This window comes from Diceros bicornis, chromosome 25 (assembly GCF_020826845.1).
Source record: "Diceros bicornis minor isolate mBicDic1 chromosome 25, mDicBic1.mat.cur, whole genome shotgun sequence".
NCBI classification, from domain to species: Eukaryota; Metazoa; Chordata; class Mammalia; order Perissodactyla; family Rhinocerotidae; genus Diceros; species Diceros bicornis.
The window spans coordinates 41,719,316-41,744,931 of record NC_080764.1 but is presented as its reverse complement, the minus strand read 5'-3'; the positions used below and the strand labels follow the sequence as shown (position 1 = coordinate 41,744,931).

Here is a 25,616-nt window from a genome sequence, read left to right as displayed (position 1 = left end):
GTTGAAATGGAAAGTGGGAACAAATTTCTCAGAACAAATGATGAAATGAGGATAGCATTGTTTGTAGAAGAGCGTTTCTTTTGAGAGTCCAGGTTCCCTCTCTTGGTGACCTGCCATTCAGAAACTGACAATGAGGGCCCGCCCCGTGGCTTAGCGGTTAAGTGCGCCGGCCCCGCTACTGGCGGCCTGGGTTTGGATCCTGGGTGCGCACCGTGGCACTGCTTCTCCGGCCATGATGAGGCTGCGTCCCACATACAGCAACTAGAAGGATGTGCAACTATGACATACAACTATCTACTGGGGCTTTGGGGAAAAAAATAAAAAAAGAGGAGTATCGGCAATAGATGTTAGCTCAGAGCTGGTCTTCCTCAGCGAAAAAAGGGGAGATTAGCGTGGATGTTAGCTCAGGGCTGATCTTCCTCACAAAAAAAAAAAAAAAGAAAAGAAAAGAAAGAAACTGACAATGAATAATATGTTCTGGCACCAGCGTTTATCAATTTGCCCATGCACCCTACGAGAGTGCTCTAGACAGATAACATAGTTTAAAGAAAAATCAACTACCTGTTCACTGGAAATCAGGGATCTTGTGAAAATGATGCCCTGTTTCATTTGGACATACACCTTACGTGCCTGAAGCAAATTATCTTTCTTAAGAAATCATTCTTGTTTTATAAAATCTGGATAATAAATATGAAGAAGGCTAAACAGTTTCGTATTATTAGGAATGTAAATATTCCTAGCTTTATTTGTAATTCAGTTTCTGAATTATGATCTGTAAACACTTATTGCTTGACAGAGTTTGTTAGCAGAGAGTTGTTTTTCCATGTTGCTAAGAAACATGCTACAGTACCAGAGGGCACGCTACCACTTTTTCATTGTTTCTCCCATGTGATTCTTACTTCATACACATGCATCTACCAAAGAGGAGATTTCCTTTCTGTTCTCCTGGATCCTAATTAAGTATCTTCTGGTGTGGAAGTGTTTACTTTCATTTACACTCAACATAGGTTTGGTAGGATTGATATGGAGAATTTAGCAACATTGCAATTGGACTTTTTAAAACTATAAGATTTAACATGAATGTAACATTAGTCATGGAATTTTGGACTGCTAAAACATAGAGATATCTGTTTTTAAGTGTTGTCTCTGTTTTCATTTTTTTAAGTTACTCTTAAATTACTATAAGATCAAAGAATTGAACTGTTTTATTTTTTTTCAAGGCAAAGCAAATATGTTTTACTTATTATCTTCCTTTACTGGTGATTTAATTGTGTGTTCCACCATGACTTTTTGCTTTAGTTCCTTAATACTTATATAAGCCTAAAATATAATGTTAACATGATAATTTCAGGTTAATCTTAGGGATTTTCCTGAGGTAACATAATTAGGTACATATGTCAGGTGATATGATTAAATAGACTTGCTGTGTGTGTTGTTTGCTTATGCATAAATGCTCACATATTGAGGTGTACACATATTATACATGCCTGCACATAAATTACATACTTTTTAAAAAACTGGCTGGTAAATGGAAGCTTCCCTGAATGTTGCACTACTCCACAAAGTGGCACTCTAACATTGCAAGTGGTACAACATGAGCATGTGCAGAATGGACGGTGCCTCTAGGATTCCTGTAATACCATTCCATGTTTCTGCTGAGTCACCTTAAAATTGATGATGGAGGCATTTCACAAGCAATCATTTATGGAAGACAGTGTGGTTAGGTGAACAAGAGGCCAACTGCTAACAAGACCTATTTGGATTTGAATTCTACTTTTTTTTACTTTTTAAAATGTTCAAAGGTATCTTGATATGTTATGGTGAAATGAGTCTAATTAATTATTTACTAAGCTAAATGCTGTGACCACATTGATTAATTATTTCCTTCTTTCCACAATGATCTGTGATGCTCAAGTTGTCCTATATTTAGCAGGGACCATATGTATCACTGAGGACAATTCCTGCTACACAGTGAATACTTTGAAAAGAATGGTGCTATTGTCATTGTTAATAGTTATTACTTTGTGTTACTTTGTATATTGTTACTTTGTAACTTGAAAGCTGGTTTGCTTCCATCTAAGCAACATACTATTCAGTGAGGAAGAAAAATAAGCATACTGAGGATGTTCCCTGTGCCCTTTCTCAGGCCGATAGCACTATGGGCAAAATGGCACTAAACTCTAAAGCTAGGGGAAGTTCCACAGAGAAATGTCCCTATCTAAAGTTCCCATATGCCTGTCGTAACTGCCGAATTTACCTCCATGCATTAATTTTAGAATTAGATTGGTATTTTCCTAGGTCATCAATGTTTTTTTGTTTGTTTGTTTTTGCAAGACGAGATAAGTAAAAACTCTGTGAATTTAAATGTTTTCTAAGCATGAATTAACATTTATTCTTACATCAACTCAGAAGGATGGTGCAAGTAGGATGCCCAAGGAGATAGGATGCAATTTACCGAGTAGAGGGTATCTTGTATGACGTTCTCGTTTCTATTCTGCTCATTGAGGAAGAAGGAAACCATGTTTTAAGGAGTTACACAATTAACTTCACTAATGTGACAAACGTGTGGCTTTCTGGGGAGCCACATGAGCAGAATTTCTGAGTACGCAGCAAACCTGTGGAAAGAAGAGAGAGTCAAAAGCCTTCAAATTTTGGAGTCAGATAAACCTGAGTTCCAATTTTGATTTTGTCTTTTCTAAGTTTTACTGTATGTGTGATTTGGAACAAGTTCCTTTCTATTTCTAAGGTCAGTTTTCTCATTTTTATAGCAAGAGAAATCATAGTATATTGCAGATTATTCTGGGTTTAAATGAGATACCATGTATGAAGAGTTTTAAATGTGACACTTGGTATCAAAGTGCTTGGAAAAAGTAAGCCGTTGAGGAATAATGTTATTTGGTTGTAGTGGAGTTGTTGATGGTGGACGTGAAGTGGAAGAAGAAGGGGAAGGAAATGGGAGGGAGTGGATTTCTCTTTGGAGGCCAGAGCAGGAGCAGGGCTGTAGGCAGAGATAGGCCCTGCAAATGCAAGATAGAAATCCATTGCAGGAATGCCTTTAAATAATGTGCATTAGATATCTGTTCTTTTCACCATACCCAGGTGACAGCTCATTCACAGTCAGAAGCTGAGTTATCAACATTCAGAAACGTATCAGCGAGACCAGGTTACTTAATACTCAATATATAAATGGCACAGAGACTGGATTGTGGCGGCACCCACTCTGTCAGAGCTACAGATGCTGCCATTTCAGCTGCTGTTGTTGCAACCTTTATTGTGAGGAGTCCAGAGAGACTCTTATTATTCCAGTGCCTTCCTGATGTACAATGACCTATGATTTGCCCTGTTAATGAAACCTGAAACACCTCATTGCTGCTCTTAAGAGACAGGCTGGGGACAGATTTAGGGTTGAGCTTAGAGAAATGTCTTATATGTGTGTACTCATCTGAGAATGATTTTACAGCTGTTGCTGTGACCGTGACCATGGATTGGATGTGGATGTCATAATTTGGAGTCCCTCCTGTCTCATTTTTGGGTGTAGAGGTGTTGAAATTCCTCCTCTGTACCTGAACTGCTGTAGCAGTCTGTCTAGCTAACGTCAGCACACTTAAAAAGCATCCTGACTGGTTCTTTTCCTTCCTTTCCCCTCATATCCACCCAAGCTCCCAAGCACGCAGGAGTAGGAGTCCCCTGAGTTCTTAACCTAGCTGCGGATACATAAAAGATACATATTAAATATGTGGCTAAAATAATGAAATAAAGGACATTAGGAAAACCTGATGGGCTTCTTTTGTTTTTAGTGATCTCTCTCCACAAATTGCCAAGCATCCAGATGAAACCAGAACTGGCCAAGGTTCCGAAAGTTTGAGGCATGAAGAATGTTAGTGTTGCACAGCTATGGAACATTTAATGACTTTAACCAATTTGGGTACTGTCATAAGAAACAACTCTTTAAAGCTGATAATATCAGCAGTTTCCATGATTTCTGAGTCTGTTCAATCTTAGCTACTCAAAACACGGTCTGTGACAAGCAGCGTTGACATCATCTGGAAGCTTGTTAGAAAAGCAGAATCTCAGGGTCCACTGCAGGTCTGCTGAATCACAGTGTGGTGTGCATTCAGTAGATCCCCAGGTGCCTGACGTGCACATTCAAGTTTGAGAACCACTATGTGAGACACTTAGACTGTCAGGCACTCTAAGACAATTATAGAACCTGGTCTCTAGCATCACACAAGATGGGATCAAATCCTAGCTCTACTCCCCGTGGCTGTGCACCATTGAATGAGTTGTTTAGTCTCTCAAAGCTTTGATTTCCACAAATGTGAATGAGAAATAGGAGCTCTTCCCTCCTCACTGGGTTGTTGTGAGCACTAATGTGAGATAATGCAGGTAAAGAATCTTCATATAAAATGCCAGTTAGCATTGTTATATTTGTAATAATTATTATTATTTTCATTATAGAATAAGAAATATCACACATAACTTCAGATCAATATAAGAAAGTGAAGATGAATTCAATATGATGCCATTGTGTTCCTCTTAACAGTATTTACAGCAGACTACACTTTGATTTTTGGGGCACTATGTTTCTCTCCAATTCTGTGTCCCAATATATGTATATATTTTTAAAATGTAAATAGAATAAATTTTCACATAGTTCCCTAAAAAAATTTAAAAACGTTTCTCCTGCCCTGAATGCCTACATTATCTCTCTTAGCTCATCTGTCTTGATCTTATTGTACGAGGCTTTGTGCAACTCTGATCTGCTCTCCCATTTTCTTTATCACCTCCTACTCACTTAACATTTAATATACGCCATTCAGCTTTTATGAGATGTTTTCTTTCCTCTGATTAGATTATAAGGTGTCTTGGAGTGTCTTGCATAGAATAGCCACTCAGTGCCTATTAACAGATGGTTTGCCTAGATTCAAATTCTATAGATTGTAGGAACTGAATAGCATTGATGAATATTGCTGGAAATAGTAGAAAAATAGAGCCATATATGTTGGACAAAAATTAGCTAAACGAGGTCACTGTGTGAAATGCATGGGCATGTATACAATTCACTGAACTTGAGAAAGTTCATTTTCTCTGGGGATATTCTTAGTTTCCAATTGAATCTAGGTAATTGAGAAATAAAGTTCACTTGATATAATTCTATTAAAGGTATTAATTTGACAATCACTATTTTCGATGTTTCTCTATTCAAGGAATATTATAGTTGAGCCATTGAACTTATCCTTATACATTTGAAAAATAGTGGTTGATAGAATTAACTTAGTATCCAAGCTAAGTTCAGTTCTCTGTTTTGTCACTTACAAATTGCAGAAGTTTGGCCAAGTTATTTAACCTTTTTGTGCTTCTGTTTCTTCATGTGTAAAATGAGAGTAATAATGAAAACGTCACGCAGTTGTTGAGAGGATTGAGTTAATATACGTCAAATACTTAGCTCAGTGCCTGTCCAATAATAGGTGCTAGTGCATAGGATAAAGCTAGCTTTCATGAAATGTACAGCGTAGAAGAAGAAGCAGACCGTTACAGTGGAGTTACAATGGCTGTACTAGAGGAAATAAGCCGTGGGAGAATGTAGGTGATCCACTTAATCCAGACTTGATGCTGCGATGGTCAGAGGTGGTGGTGGTGATAATGTTTTTGTTTTTTTCCCCAAAGGAAGTGAGGTCTAAGTTGAGACCTGATCAATAAGTAGGAATTATTCTGAAGAAATATTTGGTAGGCATTTCTACCTGGAGGTAATCAGTGTGCTCTATCTGCTACTGAGAATGATCCAAACTATGATGAAGTGTATCAGTCTCTGAAAGGGATCTGTCAGTGAAATAAATTTGGAATTACTTGTACTTAAAACAGAAGCAAGAGATTGAAATCCATTCACAGAGAGTGAATGCATTTGATACATTGGCTATTTTGAAGCTTGTTGGATATGTTTGTCTTGAATTAGTCAATACTCCCACTGTTTTTCACAACACCTTGGTGTTTGTGTATGAACCTAATGGATTTCTACAAATATTCTAGAAATGGACACAATTACAGACTTTACATGAATTCTGAAAAAAAATCAATTTATCATCATATGCTTTAAAATTTAAATATACTATGTAAGCATTTTGGCTTTTCATTGAACTACTACATTTTAATCTAGAGTATATACATACAGTCGTACATTTATTTTGCCAGTTGAAATATGGAATTGTAGAAAGGTAGTAAGATTTGAAGTCAATGTTGGTATAGCAATTTGTGTAAGAAAATTTAATATAAAATGCATTTGTCTACATTATTATTATTGTTAATGTAAATTTCATAAATCTATTATATTATTTTAGGCACACATTTTTAAAAATAACCTAACTTGTTTTTACAAATAACTTAATCATGCAAATATTCAACTAACAATGTAACCTCTTTTTTCTCTCAACTTCTTTATTTCCTTTTTTATATGTCAATTTCCTCTTCTGAAAAATGAGTAAGACTAGTATTCTGTACTAATTGGCTTGATTACATATTGTTTATCATGCATTTTAACATCTTTGAAGAAAACATTTAAAAGTAAAAACATTGTAGTTTTATATTTATGAATATTTAATGAAATTTAATAGGCTCCAATTCCTGAATATTCTGCAAAGGAAATTCTTTATAAAATATTTCCATTAGGCATTTCATCAAAAAGACCTTTGCATCTATTTGTCAATATCTAGTATGTTAACAGAACCAAATGATGCCTCTTTTACATAAACATCTAATTTAATCTTGTATCATTACATCTCTCCAAAAAAGAAAAAAAAGAAAAAGAGGATAAAAGAGGGAGGCATTTATGGTAGAGGAAACTTAAGGTAAATGAGTTGACCAGAATTATGCAGTTGTCAAATGTTAACATTTATACTGAGGTCTTTTAACTCCAAGCTCAGTTCTTTTTTATTCTATATAATATTATAAAATCTCTTTTTTATTTAGCTTTTCATGCTTAAAAATAAGACTTGTAATCAGGCATTAGTCAGTGCTAGAACACATATAAAAATTCATATCGTAATGAGATTTCTGCATCGGAAAGTACTTCTGTGAGAAAGGCCTTATTTTCCTGTAGCTCCCCAAAAGTAACTTGATTTGCTATTAGAATTTAAAGTTTGTTCAGATCACTACAGGAGGCTGTAGGTGTGCTGGTTAAGAGCACAGGCTCTGAATTCAGTTCAAATCCAGGCTGGGTGACCTTGCACAAGTTATGTAGTTTTTCTTTGCCTCAGTTTTTTTTTAATTTATAAAAAGGGGAAGATAATACATACCTTGTAGGGTTACATACATACATACCACATACAGAAGACTATGTGGAATATCAATTTACTGCTATGAGCCACAGCAGTAATTGGAAAACATACAAAGAATTGCTTAGGGGAAGGATAGTGTTTTATTTATCTTTAGTTATCTGTGACTAGCAAAGTTCATTTGGGTAAAAGTAATTTTAGCAGGGAAAAAAAGGAAGTTTTTTTTCCCAAAAATCAAAGCCTCTCAGACACTGTATTTTTCGTATATGGTACAAAAACAACCACATCACAAAAGTGATTGATGCCGCATAACATGTCTGTTTTCACTTCACAGGAGAGACACTTCCATGTGTGTAGTTAGAAGTACTAAGTGGTATGACATAAATGGTCAAAACTAATCAGCCTTTATTTTTTTTCTTAACACTGTCCAGATTCCGCCAAAGGCCCTCAACCATCTTCAGGTGTGAACGGCAACGTGCAGCCCCCGGGCGCTGCTGGGCAGCCCCCCGCCTCCGCCATCCCTTTCCCGAGCGCCGGCAAGCCCTGGCGCAGCAAGTCCATGAACGTGAAGCACAGCGCCACCTCCGCCATGCTGACCGTGAAGCCGTCGAGCCCCGCCACCTCGCCCACGCCGTCTGCAGACAGACTGAAGCCGCCTGTCTCAGAAGGAGGCAAAACCGCTCCCTCGGGTCAGAAATCCATGCTTGAAAAGTTCAAGCTGGTCAATGCCCGGACTGCTTTACGCCCGCCCCAGTCTCCCAGTTCAGGACCCAGTGATGCTGGGAAGGACGACGACGCCTTTTCTGAATCTGCTGAAATGGAAGGTTTTAACAGTGGTCTGAATAGTGGGGGCTCCACAAATAGCAGCCCCAAAGTGTCGCCTAAATTAGCCCCTCCAAAAGCTGGAAGCAAAAATCTCAGCAATAAAAAGTCTTTGCTACAGCCAAAGGAAAAAGAGGAAAAGAACAGGGACAAAAATAAAGTTTGCACTGAAAAACCAGTCAAGGACGAGAAGGATCAGGTGATGGAGACGGCTCCAAAAAAGACCTCTAAAATTGCAAGCTTAATCCCAAAGGGCAGCAAGACGACAGCAGCCAAGAAGGAAAGCTTAATCCCGTCGTCCAGTGGGATTCCAAAACCGGGCTCAAAGGTGCCAGCAGCAAAGCAAACCGTTTCACCTGGCGGTGCAGCAAGCAAAGAGTCTGAAAAATTCAGGACTACCAAGGGAAGCCCTTCCCACTCCTTACCTAAGCCCGTAACCCCTGAGAAAGCAAGCACATCCAACTGCCCTGCTCCTGTGGAGGGAAGGGAAGCCAGCCAAGCTTCTCCCGCTGGTTCTGGTGCTGCGCTGGTGGCGCAAGGCAGCGGGCAGAGCGCGGGAAACGGTGCTGTCCAACTCCCGCAGCAGCAGCACAGCCACCCGAACACCGCCACGGTTGCTCCCTTCATTTACAGGTAAGGCCGCCTCTGATCTCCACAGCTGTCAACATTCGCAGGTCTCCCTATGCAGCGTGCGTCATGAAGGTTGCTCGAGTCCTGTTGTATATGGTCATTTTGGAATAGTGGTTCATTCTGAAAATAAAGGCCTAGAATTTAAATTTTCAAGAAAAACCCTCTAATAAGTTTTAGGCTTATTCTCCCTCCCCTCCCCTCTCCTCAAGGACCTGGAGGCTTCAAAAGTTAACCTACTTGATATTGAAGGCAAGATAGAGCTCGGATGCCAAGACTTTCTCCTGTATCTATTTCTGTTACTACTACTACTGATGTTTTTATTATTAGTCTTTTAAAATAATTCTCAGGACTATAGAGTTTACAGATATTTTTGTTTTTACCCTTAGGAGAAGGTGTACTGTAATGGTTAAAGGGGCAGGCTCTGGAATCAGGCAGATATGGATTTAATGCCCAGCTCTGCCATTTACCAGCTATATAACTTTGGACAAGTTAAACGTCTCTTAGTCTCATTTCCTTCAGCTGTCAAATAGGAATAGTAGTGTCTACCTTGTAGAGTTGGGAAGAGTAACAGGGATAATGCATATAAAGTGTTTACTGTATATTCTGGCACGTTGCAAATGTTTGTTAAATGTTGTTTATAAGACATTGCTTTCCCAACATAGAATTTATATTAATTTCCCATAGCTAGGTATAAGTTTCTAGATGAAAATAATAATCGATATAATTATTATATGTATACTGTAATTTGTTTTTGCATTTTATTTGTTTTATATTTTATTTTGTGTGTATTAAAATATACAATATATGCTATATTTTAAAATACATATCCTACTCTATAGTTATATAAATATCACATTTTGCTAATTGTTCTGTGGTTTGTTTTAATCAATTAGAAATATATCAGTTGCTGCTATGTCTCCGTTTTCATTCACTGTCTTTTCAGTGAGAGATGCCGAGGGAGGAAGAATGTCTGCTCTTTAGGCAGGTTGGCAGTTCAACAACGGGAGAAATTTTCTGAATAGGAAGTAGGACCTGCTATAATTAAAAAAGGGGCAAGATTATATAGTTTAAAAATTTATTAAATTTATTAAATATATGGGTTTTTGAAGTAAAGAAAATAATTATAACGATTTGATTCCCTCAGTGAAAAACCTAAGTGCTTTTTTTCTGGGACTTTATATACTCAACAAAACAAATTTATAATTATTGCATTTTAGCTCTTGGGATACCTGATTTAAGTCTGCTAGTCTGAGTTTAGTAGTAATAATTCATTTTAAACCTTTATATTTGGATCAGATGGGAGTCTGCAGCTCTTTCTAACTCCAGAGTCCCTTTCTGACAAAGGTGAATTTAAGATGTCAAAATCATAATCCACATTTCAAAAATATATGAAAAAATCATAAAGTTTTAAATGTCGTACTCAGCACACTTACGGATCTCAAATATACTCCGTAAAAATATCAGTCATTTCAAATCACCACAAATGAATTTCACAGGAAAGTGTAAATCTAAATGAAAAGAATATATCTGCCAGTTTAGTGGCTCCTTTCTATAAGTAGCAACAGGCTTTTTCATTATTTGTTTGCAATAAAGTATCCAGTGGATTATAAATTTAGTGGTTTACAGTTGAAAATGTAACTTTCACTATTAAAAGGAGGAAGTGGCACAGCTTAGAGGTTAAAGTGTGGATCAGCTGTGTGACCTTGCCAGATTCTCCAACCTCTTGAGTTTCTGATTGCCCTCTTTAAAATGAAGATTATAAAAATGAGGTAGTGTAGCCAAATAGCTAAGAATGCTGGCTGTAGAGCCTGCTTGCTCTGCCTCTGTTCAGAAACAGCATCTTGTTTTGTTGAGGTGATGGCCCCAAGAGCCAGCTTGCCTGGGTTAGAATCTCAAAGATGCCATTTGTTAGTCATGTGACTTTGGGTAATGTATTTAAAGACTCTGAGCCTCAATTTCCTAATCTGTAAAATGGGGATGATAATAATAGAAGCTTCCTCAAAAAGTTATTTTGAAGATGAAATGAGTTAATATTTATACAGAGCTTAGATCAGTACCTGTCACTCAGTAAATGGCCTTCCCCAAACTTCAATTTCTAATCCTACAAATTGTGGTTGGTAAGTATATCTACCTTATTTTGTTGTTTTAAAGATTAAATAAGGCAATCCCATGTAAAGACTTTAGTAGCACAGAGCCAGATTTGTAGTCAATGACTTATTGAGTCAGTAATTATTTGTATTATTCTAATAATATAAGGTAGTTGAAAATAAATAAAACCATCTAATAAAAAGATTTCACATCATAGTCTACACATGAGGCAATAGTGGCCTGACGTCTTTTATCAATTCAGAATAATCATATAAATGATACTGTCAATCCTTTCAAGGTAGACTGGTCAATATTCAAGCTTTTTAACTGTCAGTGAGAGAGATTTACATCACCGAGTCATGTTATCTGGATTATAGGACCCCTGATGTCCTTTCAACTCTGACTGCTCCAACCCCTTTAAAGAATCCTTCCTGCAAAATCCCTGACAGACTTTTCTGGAGTTGCTAATCATTTGAAAGATAATAGTAATAATTTACTATTTTATAATGATATTATCATTTTTTGAGTACTTAGTGCAAGTCTCTGTGTTACAAGATTTATGTTCGTTTTCTCACTTAAGCTTTATCATAAACCCATGAGAAAGGAATGTTATCCCCATTTTACAGAGATGAAGATGCAGAGATTTCAAGTCAGAATAGTGATCATCTCCTAAAGTCACAGGGCTCCTAGGAGTTTGCCTTTGAACTCAAATAAGAGTCTGTAGCATGCCCTCCTTTGCTCATCAGTTCTCTGCGTGTATAGAAATAAGAAGTATTGTTACTAGGAAAGTTCTGACTGGGAAAATGTCAATAGTAGATTTGCAAAATTCTCAATTAAAACTCATTTATACTGGGAAATGCTTAATTTCTTTTAAATAGTATAAGTTTAAAATATATATGTGTGTGTATGTATAAATATACATATGTTTGATATTTAAAGATAATTAAATAACCTCTGTAAAATGGGAAGATTGGTGGCTGATGGTGATATTTTTCCTGATTTGTCAGCCCACTTCTAAGTCATGCTAGGTTATTAATTATTCCTTCTGGGACTCTAATATATGCTTCATAATACTCTTTCTTGCAAATTAAATATTCAGAGTCCTATAAATATAACGTCAGGTTCTGGAAGTTAATGGATTTCATATTGGCCCTACTTCCTATATAATGCAAGGACATTCTATATTAAGTTTTTGTAAGTCATTTATCACTATAATGTGATAAAAGAGTTTTGAATTTGATATATCTTAATCCATTTAACAAGTAGATATAACTAAAATCAAAGGTGCGAATTTTGAAAAAGATTTTAACTCAATGTAGGAAGTTCCCAATGATTAGAGCTGTCTGAATGGAGTAGGCTGCCTTTGTAAGTGTCAAGGTGTACAAGATGTGCTAGAATGACCGGTTGCCATAGTTTAGGTAAAGGGAAATCACCAAATACATTTTCATTTAGGTACTCATCACTCATTCTGCAAATACTATGTAATGAAAGTTAGAAAGATTGAAAAAAAAGTCTCTATCCTTTGGGAACTTAGTCCTTTGGGAATAATGATAAGAATATAATAAAAAATTATTAATATTATGGAAGTGTATGCAACAAGTAATGTAGAAGAAAGAGTTTTCGTAAATCTTACATGAGGGTAGACTCAATGAATGCATGATAAGATAAGAGAGGAGACATAAGATAAAGGATGAGTCAGAATTTGTCAGGTGGAAGAGAGAGTGTTGTGACACCATCCAGATTTGACATTCTACAATTCTACAATCCAAGCATGATGGAAAAAATAACAGGCAAATTACAACATGCTATGCAAATGCTAGTAACTAAAACTGCTGCAGAGACTAGAGGTTAGGATGCATGATTACTTGAATGGGAGATTAAGGAAGAAAATTTGGAAAGAATCCATATTTTGTTCTTCTCTTTCAATCACTCCTTCTCCACACATCTTATTTTCAGCTAGTCCTATTGGCTTTTCCTCCAAAACATACCCTCAATCAGGCATTTCTTTCCATTTCCACACCCCTCTCCCAGTCTAAGCCACATCATTGCCAGTTCTACTCTAGTTTGCAATGAGTCTTCTACAGTCCACTTTTGGCCCTTTCCAATAACATCCTTCACACAGCAGGGACTGTAACCTTTGAAAAGTATAAATTATATATGTTATTCCAATTCATGAGACCATCTATTGGATTTCTATTACACTTAAAAAAATAAACTCACACACCTCACCAAGACCTACAAGTCCCTATATAATCTGGGCCTCTATCTAACCCTCAAGCCACACTCATACCATTCTCCCCCTAGTGCAATGAACGCCTGCCTTCATTGTGTTTCTCAACAAACTAGCCTATCCTGCTCTGGGACCTTTGTCTAGATGTTCTCTCTGCCTATACTAGAGACTCCTTTCCAGATCAAAGGAGGCTCTTTCTTCTCATCAGATCTCTGCTTACATGCTACTTCTTCACAGAAGCTATCTCCAACCATCTAGTCCAAAGGAACATCCACCATGCCCCTGACCAGAATTATACCTCATCATCCTCTTGTACTTTATTCATAGAGTTTATCAGCATCTGCTATTTTTTTATTTACTTATTAACAAGTATGGTTTCATCCACCTCTGACTGCAACATAAGCTCATTGAGAGCAAGAGTCCTGTCTTTTTTATTTAGTGGTATAATTTTCCAGGGCAGAGCCTACCCATAGTAGGCAGTGAATAAAAATTGTTGAATGAAACACCATCATCATGAGTTAGAATTATCTGCTATAGAAGAATAGAAAAACTACTAAAAATATACAATGGAATAGGCAACGTTCTGAAGTCTCTTACTTCCTATAAATGGGAGAGTTTAACTGAAATTTAAATAGCTTTAAAATATTTAAAGAATGAAATCATATCTTCTCTTCAGACATTCATTCACTTATTTTTTTCTTCTTTCAACAACTACCTACTAAATACCTATGATCACAAGACGTCAAGAATAGAGTGAAACATCACACATCCTGTATGTCATTTTTCTTCCATTATCCACAATATACTAGGCAAGATACTTACTCGAAGATGACTACAAAATGAAGCAGGGAGGGTAACACTCCCCAGCAGTGACCCAGATTTGGTACATTTAGAGTTCAAAAAAGTGGAAAATTACTGCCAGTGGTTGGCGTCAGGGAAAGTGCCACTTGAGTTGGGTTCTGAAAGATAAGTGGGATTTGGGCGTGCAGAGATGAGGGGGACGAGCAAGGAATGTAACACTGAAGGAACCGTATAACCAGGGTGAACACGAGGTGCGTCGAGTGGTCAGCAAGTAGATTGGTTGTCCTGGAAAATGAAGACTGACTGGATCCTAGTTGTAGAAGAAATTCTTGAATGTCAGTAACTTGGACTCTGTGTATGTGTGTGCACGCACGTGTGCACCCACACACACAGAAGGACATGAGTGTGTGTGTGTGTGTAAAGCATGATCAGGGAAATTACTATGTCTTCAGTGCATAAAATGGATTGTTAGTAGGACAGATCAGGGTAGGATAAACCATGTTCAATGGCTGGATGAAGGAGAAATGTACTGAATTTCAGAGGTAGCTTTGTTAAGACTTGAATTAGAGATCTCAATTATAGGAAGAAAAGAAAGGGAAAGGAGAAAAGCATAGTTTTAAAAAATAGCCTACTTTTCATTGTTCCTCTTCTTTCTTGGTGTCTACCTTTATGCTGTATTCTTCAAATTTTTTTCCTTACCTAGAGTTCAAAAAGTGTTACCTTAGCTCCTTTGGACCTTCAAAAAATGCCTCCCCTCCTCCTGTGTGTCATTTTTCTTCCATTGTTTTTACATTCATTAACTTAGAGCTACATTTCTCACACTTGCATAGATACATGAAGTAAAACAGTGAAGTAATTAGTTAATTAGGGAGAAAAGAACGACTTGTACATTATCCCTAAACCTCAGTCTTTTTAGCAGCTCCCAATAAATTTCAGAATAGCTATTAACCAGATTCATAACTTGCCATTTTGAGGTCTACATTCTTTTCTTTAGAACAACATCGTGGGTTCTCAGAAGAGATTTTTGCTGTAACAAGTTTCTGAGAGATTTCTAATTTGCCTAGAAAGTGACATGGAAAATTGACGCTTGAATATACTATGTTCTAAAAGGCAAAGAGTGCAAAACATTAGTTTTGAAAATGCTTACTCACATGGTTTTAAGTTTGGCTTATTTGTTGAACCAGTAGATTGAGTAGGAGGAGCTGTGAGTTTACGAAGATTGAAATGTAGAGCATATCACCATCTTACAGATAAAGCTTTTGTACAAACCCTGCAGCTACTGTTACAGATTATGCTGCAATTGTGGTTTTATGTGAACTCAGCATAATTGGTCATCAGCACAAACTAAACCTTATCGAATGCTTGCCTTGTGAGCTTGTCTTTTGCTAGATTTGATATGTGTCTGTGCATCGGATAGCAATTTAAACTCCCTCACACAGCAGTATTTTTAAGATGGAATACAGAGACACTGCTGGAAGAGGGCCTGTTGTGTAGGCTACTGCTATCAGTTGGCATTCTCTCAGCAGAGAAGCTTTATAAACTACCCTTTCTGTATTTGGCTTATGAGATTCACTAGCAGATTGCCTAACCAAACCACTGCTGTTTCTTCTCTCTACATTTTATTTTCTCTTGGAAAAAATTTTAAACTTACAGAAAATTTACAAGAATGGTACAAAGAACTACCATATATACTTCATTCAGAGCACCCAGAGACTTTATTCAACTTTCACTAATTGTCCGAAAGATATCACTTTTAGTGATGACTTTTAGGATGAATGTTTTCATGTCTCCTAATATCCCTCAATCCCTCAATAAAGAGTTCCTTAGCTTTTCCTTGACTTTCATGACATGGATATGTTGAAGGCAGGCATTTTGTAGAATGTTTCTTAATTTGGGTTTGTCTGATATTTCCTCATGATTAGACTCATTATATATATTTTTGTCTAGAATGTCACAGAAATGATGCTCAGTTCTTTCCATTGCCTCCTATCAGGTATCACTGTATTGATATTTCCCATTTTGGGGGTGTTAAATTTGTTCCCGTGATTAAGATAATGTCTGCTGCAGTTTTCCACTCTAGAGTTACTTTGCCCCATTTGTATTTAGTAAGTTTTTTGTGGAAATATATTTTGAGACTCTGTGTAAAAATTCTGTTTCTTGATTTACTTTCACTCGTATAAGTTTTAACATCTGTTGAGGTTTCTTGCCTGAATTAATAATTTTCTACAATGGATGTCAAATGATTTCAAATTCTATCATTCCTTCTGCGTTTATGCTTTGGCATTCTACTTTAAGAAAAAGTTGTCCCTTCTCCTTCTCCTCAACTCCTCCTCCACCCCAACCCCTCCCCGCCCTCTAAATTGTGTGGACTAATGGATTTGTATTGTATTCAATAGATTATAATCTATCACTATGACTATATTTTGGTGCTTAAATTTTCCCAGATTTGGCTACTGGGATCCTCTTCAAGCTGACTTCTGCCTCATTATTCTTTGAGAACTTTGTTTCCTTTTTTGGCTCAAGGTGTTCCAGGCTCATCTTGTAATCTCCCTGCCTTGGTTTCAGCTTTTGCCTAAAGAGCCCTGATATCTTTTTGTGGGGAGTGATATTTAGAAACCAAGATCTCACTGCTCTTAGGTTTCCTAAGTGGTGAAATATATGTAGGAACACATACACACATGCATTTATATCATTTATCTCAATATCTATGAGATATCTATGATTGATATACATGATATATATAAAACCATAACTGTGAGTTAACAATACCTCCAATTCCAAATCAACACACAAAGTTTATTCTTGCTTTCCGCTTTCCTTTTGTCAGCTGAGAAACTTGGCTCCCATTATGCTCAGTATGTTTTCCTATTAGCTCAATCCCCCTGAATCTAACAAATCTCCCATCCACACTGGGCTGCCCTTCACTCTGACAGATTCCTGGCCTGGGCCCTGGCTGTCACCTGTCTGCCTTCCCACCAGGAAGGAAAGATGAGAGAAAGCCCATTGCTGGTTTTGAAAAGATACTCATTTTTCTTTCCCTCTTGTTGGGTTTATAAAGCAGGAACTCCAACACCATTAGTTAATGTTGACGACTCAAACCAGTTCTATTTGTGTCCACATTTGTGACTATATCCATATCAAGATGATGCCACAGGGGGATATATTTTTTAATATGAATCAATATGCAGACACCCATATTTATAAAATTGGAAATTTGAAGATTAATAGTGTCTAGGATTGATTGTTGAGTTCCTTTTAAATGGCACATATAATAGCTTCTTTTTCTCAAGAATCAAGAGGAAAAATTTAAGGTAGTGAAGAGTTCAGAGACCAGTGGATATTGTCACATTCAAATATTGTCTTTTATTGACTTAGTGACTGAGCTATCTGTAAGCTAAGGGGGCCTCAAATGCAATGAAATGCTCAGCATCCAGAGGCATTTAGTTAAACTGTGGGGTAGTGGTTAATAGAACAGTATTTATAGGCAGCCATATTCAAGTATGGGTTAAGTTTCTACCAGTTGTCATACAGGGCAAGTTGTTAAACTTCTAGAAGCCTTAATTTATCTACAGCACCTACATTACAGGTGTCTTAGTTCATTTGGGCTGCTATGACAAAAATACCATGGACTGAGTGGCTTAAACAATAAACATCTGTTTCTCACAGTTTTGGAGGCCGGGAAGTTCAAGATCAAGGTATCTGGTGAAAGCCTGCTTCCTGGTTCATTGATGACCATCTTCTCACTCTGTCCTCACATGGTGGAAGGGACAAGGCAGCTGTTTTTTACAAGGGCACTGATCCCATTCACGAGGGCTCCACCCTCATAAGCTAAGCACCTCCGAAAGGCCCCATCTCCTAAATACCATTACATTGGGGATTAGGTTTCAACATACGAATTTGGAGGGAAACAAACATTCAGTCCATGGCAACAGGATTGTTGTGAAGTTTGAGTGATGTGCCATAGGTGAAACACTAGGCACAGAACTTGGCACAGGTTACATGCACAGAAACAGGAAGTAGCTTTTATGTTTATCACTGGCGAAGTCTGGACTTTTAACCACTACAGCTCTTGGTAACAGACACTAGCACTGAGGGCCTGGCTTATTAGAACTCTAAGTTAAACGGCATTTTTGCAGTGCTATATCTTACAGTTTGATAGGTACTTGTAACATGTTGACTGTGCTGTAAATGCACAGTAAGATAGTCTGCAACGGACTGTGTCTGCTAAATACTTTAAAGGAATGGCATGATATTCATCTTTTTCTTTTTCCAGTCAACATGAAGGAAATGCAATATCAATTTTTCTGGGAACAGTGAATGATGCCACTGCAATATTCACTTTACCTGTTAAAATGTACCTTTTGGTTGGAGAACACTATTGATTGTGAAGTCTTCATAAATTGTTTCATGAATCAACCCCAAAACCTTTTATTTTACTGGAATGAAGCATGCACAAGAATAGAGGACATGTTGAGACTCTTCAGAGATTTAACTGAACTTCTTTGATCATTTGTATAAAAATTAAATCTTTACCACTTAGCGTTGATTGTCCCTCTAGGGACTGGAGTTAAAATCTGATTCCACTTTAACAAGTAATGAGGTGGAAATCCTAGAGAAATGGATGACTTCTAACATATGTAAAGCAGAGATCTAGACCCTTTTGCATGTACATACAAACCAAAGATGACTTCTAAGTCCTTTTTTAAATTATTTGAAGTTTAACTTCTCCGTGTTCCTTTCCTTGATCAATTTGTTTCCCTGTCATTGCTAATGTAGGTAACTCATATAGGGAATACGAATGAAAATACACCAAAAAACTTGAAAATAAGGTAAATAAGATTGTCTCTTGTGACTTGAACTAAAAATACATTAAAGGGGGAATCAGCCAGAAATATGCACTGCCACATTAAAAAATAAAACAAAGCCTTCTAAGACAAGACTAAGCTGTCAGAACGTGAATGAATACTTTTTATAAAAGAGTGTCTCAGACAGGAGGAATGGGGAACTAGCCGATAGAATTGAGTACTACTTCTCATATATTGAGGAAGATAGCTGCAGTCAGCTCCTGAGGAATACTTTTTAAGATCTGTTTGTTTGGAGCAAAGCAAAAACTCTACTCCTAAAACACATTCTGAATTTCTTTTGCTCCATACAGATTTTCCTAGAGGGAAATACTGTGAGTTTTTATAACTGACATGACCTCAAGCATTCTGGCTCCTGTGACAGCTGCTGGTCTTTTTCTAATAAGAACCAGTTAGCATTGGGCTTTAGACAGCCATGTCAAGAACTACTTAATGTGACTCAGCTTCTGAGAGATCAGTCTGTAGGACTGATCCTGAGTCTGTAGGACTGAGCCTGTAGGACTATAGGCCAGTCCTGGCTCACAGCCAGTTCACCGAGGCACCATGCCTCGCTGAGGCTTCCTGGCAGGCAGCCAGTAAGCTTTCCCTAGGATCTCCAATCTCACTACATTCTCTCCATTTAAACTTCTTCAGCAAGGAATAAAATCGTTAGAAAACTTCAGAGGATTTTTTTTCCTTCATTCAGAGACAGCAGACTAAGGAACAGGTCAGGGAGATAGAGTGTCCCATAAGAAATGAGCCCAAGTGGAAGAAAAGTCTGTAATGGACTTTAGAAATGAATGCTAAGTAACTTAGCAAGGTCACATGAGTTAATAACTTTTTAGTGAGAGAGCCAAGTTTTACATCCAAACCCAATCATGCACCTTGTACCATGCTTCCGTCCATATACTGTACCCACCAGTGCTCCTACTTTATGATCACTACTGGTAAGATTCATTGATTCGTTTATCCAATATTTGCTGGGTGCAGCCTATATGCTAGACGTGGGGCTGGGTATTGGGGTATAAGGGTGATCTTAAACATGGAGAATAGAGTCTAGTTTGGGAGATAAACATTAATCAAATAGTTACACAAATTTTACATTACAAGTGTATAAAGTGCTGTTAAGATAGGTGCAGGGAGCAATAAGTGCTTGTAATTTGGGGCTTCAGCTGAACATTAAGGATAGTTCTTTAAGGAGGAGTCATTTAGGGGCCGGCCCAGTGGCCCAAGCGGTTAAGTGCGCGTGCTCTGCTGCGGCGGCTCGGGGTTCACCGGTTCGGATCCCGGGCGCGCACCAATGCACCGCTTGTTAGGCCATGCTGTGGCGGCGTCCCATACAAAGTAGAGGAAGATGGGCATGGATGTTAGCCCCGGGCCAGTATTCCTCAGCAAAAAAGAGGAGGATTGGCATCGGATGTTAGTGCAGGGCTGGTCTTCCTCACACACACACACACAAAAAAGGAGGAATCATTTGAACTGGGACTTGAAGGGAGAGACTTAGTTGGATGAAGTGGGAAGGAAATTAATCAAGTGCAAAGGCCCTGTTGAGGCAATGAGCTGTGGGATGTAGGTAGAAGACTCTTGCAGCCACAGGGGACAGAGAGAGAAGGGGAATGCTATGAAAGATGATACTGGAGAAGCAGACAGAGACCAGAATGTGCAAAGCCTCACAGGCTCCCTAAGGGTTTCACCCAGAGGCACCCTAAACAAGAACCAGGTTTGTTGAGAAAAGATCATGAGTTCAGTTCTGTGCATCTGTGTGACAGTCAAGAGGAAATGTCAACTAGGCAGTTATGATACACATCTGAAATTCAGAAGGAAGTGCTTGGTTATAGTTTGAATTTGGAATTCAAGTGTAGATAGGTAAACATTAACCCAATGAGTATGTTTGAGATCATCTAGAGATGCTACAATGAAAACTGAAGAAGCTTAGGATATTGCTTTGAGGAACTCCAAAATTTTGCCCTCTGTAATCCCTTTTTTTTACTACTCAGAACCACAACATTTAATGATTGGGTAAAGGAGGAAAAAAATAGCATGCAGAGAGAATTGGGAACAAACTGGAGAATTTTTGTTCTAGAAGCCAAAGTAGGAGACTTTCCTGAAGTAAGGAGTGGTCTGCTGTTGTAAATGCTGCCAGCATATCAAGGAAGGTGAAGACTAAAATGTCTGTTGATTTTAGCGACATCGAAGTCTTTACTGCCTTTACTGGTACATCCTATCACTTGAATAGTATATCCTCCTTTTTAATTTTGCCATGCTTCTTATATTCAGTTTTAAGTTAGAATAAAATAGGAACAGTTTACCAAAAATCATTAGAGGTCAAGGCACAGCTTTGTATAAATTCTTGCATAGCTCTATCTTTCTTTTAAATTATCAATTCCTATGTCTACACATACATCCATATACACAGTGTATAGTTTTCCATGATTTTGTAAAATTCTAATGAGCCTTTCAGAGTTTCTAGATCTGTCAGATAAATATAAAATACTTCTGGTATCAATTATTACACTTTATTTTCTCTGAAACAAAACCAGGATTTAGAGCCCCAAAGTCAACTCCTAGTGGCCCTGCATATAGCACAGCGGAACCCAGCCTGTGCTTTTTGCACCATCCTCTCACCTTCTGGCGCTATATCAGACAATGCTCCACTGCTATTCGTAGGGTTTTAGTGGCCAATCTTTTTGGAAGTAGGTGGCCAGGTCCTTCTTCCTACTCTTTCTTAGTCTGGAAGGTGCATGGAAACCTGTCCACCATGGGTGACCCCACTGGTATTTGAAATACCAATGACACAGCTTTCAGCATCACAGCAACATGCAGCTGCCACAGTATGACAACTGACAGACGGGTGGTGTGGTCCCCTGACTGGGACACAAACCTGGGCCACAGTGGTGAGAGTGCCAAATCTTAACCACTAGACCACCAGGGCTGACTAGGATTTAGAAGAAAAGTAAAATATTAACTAAAAATTGATTCAGAAAAAAATTTACTGAATTCTTCCTTCACATATAAATATTCTCTACAGATGCTTTTTAAAGTAAGCAATATTTAGTGATCACTTCCATGGTTCAGACCCAGTACTAGTAATGAGACTCTGAGGCAAGTGAGATTTCTACAAAGAACACAGTCCAGTGTACACTGCTATACATTGCCTTGCCTCTTTCTGTGTCGTAATAGTTTATGCTGTGGATTTTTTTAATATGTAGTGTTTTGGATCAAATATCTGTAGACTTTGAAGCTACATCAGGAAAGATAGTGCCTCTTGAAATGTTTGCCTGTGCATAAAAAGCAGCAGCAATGCATGAAGTAAGATTGGAATATCAAAACATATACAGTCCCTCTGTTGAGTGTTTTTCATTTGATTTGACCTACTCTTTACATGTTAACCATACACACAAATACATACCCATGCACATACACACACAAGTATAAAATATAATGTTAAAGGGAGTTTTAAGAATGAGAATTTTTTTTTTGATTGACTTTAACTTTTCTGAACTCAAGACATCATGGTGACATTTATTGCCCAGAACAAATTCAATATTTATTTTTATTTATGCTTTGTATTTTAGGATATATTTTATAGACTTTTCATGGAAAAAATAATTTTAGGGGTGGTTTCAATGCTTTTATTAGTCATTCTCACAAGAACACGATTTAACCAGTCTTTTTTCTAAAGCAGCAAAAAAAGTTGGATCTTTTCAAGTCTTTTGCCCCCAAAAATGCAATCAACTATTGGTAATTCAAGCTTCCAAATTTATGAAAGTCTAAGAAATCTGGTTTAATATCTCACTTCCACTTGGGTTGTGTATGAAAGTAAGGAAATTCTCCTGTAGATAGACAGCTTTGGAATGTCCCAGTCATAAAGAAATGCTTACTTATCTTGATAGAAAACTTTTAGTATGTTGATTTCTTCTTGTACTAGAGAACTTTGGTGAGTCACTGGTGATAGCAATTGCTATTTGTTTCTATCTTCTTGGTTAATTTCAGAGCACATTCAGAAAATGAAGGTACCTCTTTACCATCTGCCGACTCCTGTACCAGTCCTACTAAGATGGATTTATCATATAGTAAGACTGCTAAGCAGTGCCTAGAGGAGATATCTGGTAAGTGACCTGATTGATGGGTAGGTCAAACCTCAGAATTTTTGTAATTTCTACGCATGTCTTTTTATGAAATCATATTTGTGCTATACTATTTTTCCTTAAGCATAAATGGACTGTCTACGTCTCATGCTGCAGAGATTCTTAGATATTTGGCTATTCTGCTTAGGATAATCTCTTTGTTGCTTTGTAAAGAATTCTGTAAAGAATGGTAGTGCTTTCAGAGGCTTTGATTTTAAGTCATTATTGCCCTCGGTCAAGTTGAATATAATCAGAGAATACTTGGAGAATCTTCTATTGTTAATAAGGCAGCCCTTGAATATATATGGAGATTTGAAAAGTAGTAAGGATCAGATGTCAATGTAAATTTTGCATGGCCAATCCAACTCTGTTTTGTCTTCAATTCTGTACTATTTAGAACATTTCTACATGGTGGCTCCAAATGTGTATTCTGGAAAAACAAATCTAATTCAGGAAATATTTTATTATATATAAATAATGTAAGAAAAAAAAGACATATACATACCTTAGACACAGTTTGTCATATTTTTCAGTGTATAAAACAGGAGTCTCAGCTTTAGTCTGGTGTTTTTCCTAGGATCCAGATATGGCTAGTCATGTATGGAAGGCCTTTGATGTAATTTTATTATGCAGAGGTCTGTATTTAGGAGGAACTAAGTAGGCTCTTAGCAAAATATACTGTTCCTAGCAGGAAAGAGAGTTTAAAAACATTTTATCTAAGTATAAGAATGCACGGAAGTAGAGGTATGTCTGTTATTCCAATAACTCTCTGGTTCAGCCCTTGTATATTCCGAAGAAAAAAACTAAAAGAAGTATTTAATTTTAAAAATTACTATAGTACTCCAAGAACTCAACATATTGCTCTGAAGCTCATGAAAGTAACCATATCACAAGTTTACGTGTTAAGAAACTTCCTCACTTCTTGAAACACTTTGGCAAGCATTAGCCATTACTGCAGTATCCACCAGAGGATATTGACAACAATGACAGCACAACATCCCAAGAGTTCCTTTTGGAATTAACATCAATGGTATCACTAGGCATCAAGAAGTTTCATGTGGCAATTACAGTGGCCCAGTGCGGGGTAGAGGTAGAAATGATGATGCGAAGACATAAGTATGGGGATGGTATTTGTAGATTTTTCAGATACTTGGGGGAAGTGTTAGCTTTCCCACAGCTCCAGGTAGTCCTATAGTCAGAATGAAGATGTGCATATATATTGAGAATAAATATTTTTTAAACCTACTGTAGCATGAAGATACATATGCTTCACATATTTCTTTATTCATTAGTATCAATATGCCTATGACATACTCAAGTTCAAATTTGTAGGAGAAAACGCGTTTTGTACAGTCTGAATTCCAATTTTTATGTGAATTTCACCAAGCAAATTTGTTTTTCTGAAATAATGTATCACTGAGTATCTCTGATTGAATAAATAATCCATATTTTATTTCTTCACCAGTTTCTTATTCTACTACCATTTGATCATTTTTTCATAGTTTCAGTTTATATTTCCATTTAATGTTCTGATATTTTTAACAGAATACTTGAAAGTGAAATATAAACTAGACTTTAACATAATATAATATTTAATGGATTTATTCGAAGGTATAATATTATTTTGTAACAATAATTATTTATATAGAGTCATAGATTTGAGTCTATGATTTAGATAGGAATTTAATAAAAGAAAGAAAATAACAAATAAATACTGAAATTAGGCTTATCTGATTGTGTCATTCCTACTATCACCTGTTTAAAATTAACCTATAGTGGGGTAGTGAAAATTCTCTCAATGCAAACTTGAGATTTTGTGGAAGAGAAATATTCATTCATGATTAGTAAGCTTTAAATTGAGTACCATAATCGGAGAAATCTGGATGAGAGTATACCGGTAGACCGGTGATGAGAGGCTGACTACTGTAGAGAGGCAGGCCAGTGATGAGAGGACGACTATCACAGAGAGGCAGGCCAGTGATGAGAGGATGACTAGCATACCCTGGCCTTTCCTCCCATGATCCTGTCTTCTAATTTCTCCTGAGCTACTTATTCTCATAGTCATACCCTAGATCTGGGCATCATCAGAATCTGCAACTTCTCTATAATCTCACTTTCATGCACCCCATTCAGGCTGATAACAACCTCTTACTTTCTCAGTGCTCTTCCTTTTGTTCCCTGACTCCGCCGATGGTTCTACCAGGATTTCCAGTTCACTGATCCCACCACCTTTTACTGACACTCAGCAAACTGCGTATCCTTTCTTCCCTCCTTAATCAGCTAAATTCCTGTGGTAACTGAATATAATTTTACTTTCGTATACACCCTTTACTCCCTTGCCCCTCTCTCACTTCATTGTACTCCTCTGATGAAGTCACAGACCTGGTTACATTCAACTCTCTACTTATTCCATACCATCAATGAATGAACCTGAAGAAAAACCCATCACATGTTGATATGATTCCCCTTACATTCCTGACCACCAACCTCAAGTGAATATTTAATGCTGCCTGGAAATCATTCTATATTTTCTCTGGTCCATTTACTCTTAGAACTTGAGTTCTTGGATGACAATTTTATACCTTTTCTTTTCTTCTCAAACCTACAATACCACCTCTCCCATCCTTCCTCTTAATTTATGACCTTGATGTTGACTTCACTGAAAAAGTTAAAGCAAAGAGAAAAGAATTTTAAAAACCCCTGCTATCACATCTACCCATGTACAGCATTTATACCCCTTTTCTCTGCCTTTCTATGGATTACTTTCTCTTTTGCCTCTTTACTATCTCCCTCTCCAGCAAACATTCTC

General features: G+C 37.3%; 1 protein-coding gene across 3 annotated transcripts in view; it reads left to right on the top strand.

Moving 5' to 3' along the window:
* The window catches only part of NAV3 (neuron navigator 3), a 558,397-nt gene that overhangs the window by 373,751 nt on the left and 159,030 nt on the right, over positions 1 to 25,616 (top strand). For all 3 annotated transcript variants that reach the window (XM_058568737.1, XM_058568736.1, XM_058568735.1), the window contains 2 exons: positions 7,700 to 8,723; positions 22,674 to 22,789. In XM_058568737.1, the coding sequence (XP_058424720.1) occupies positions 7,700 to 8,723; positions 22,674 to 22,789 (1,140 nt within the window). The remainder of the gene's footprint in view (positions 1 to 7,699; positions 8,724 to 22,673; positions 22,790 to 25,616) is intronic.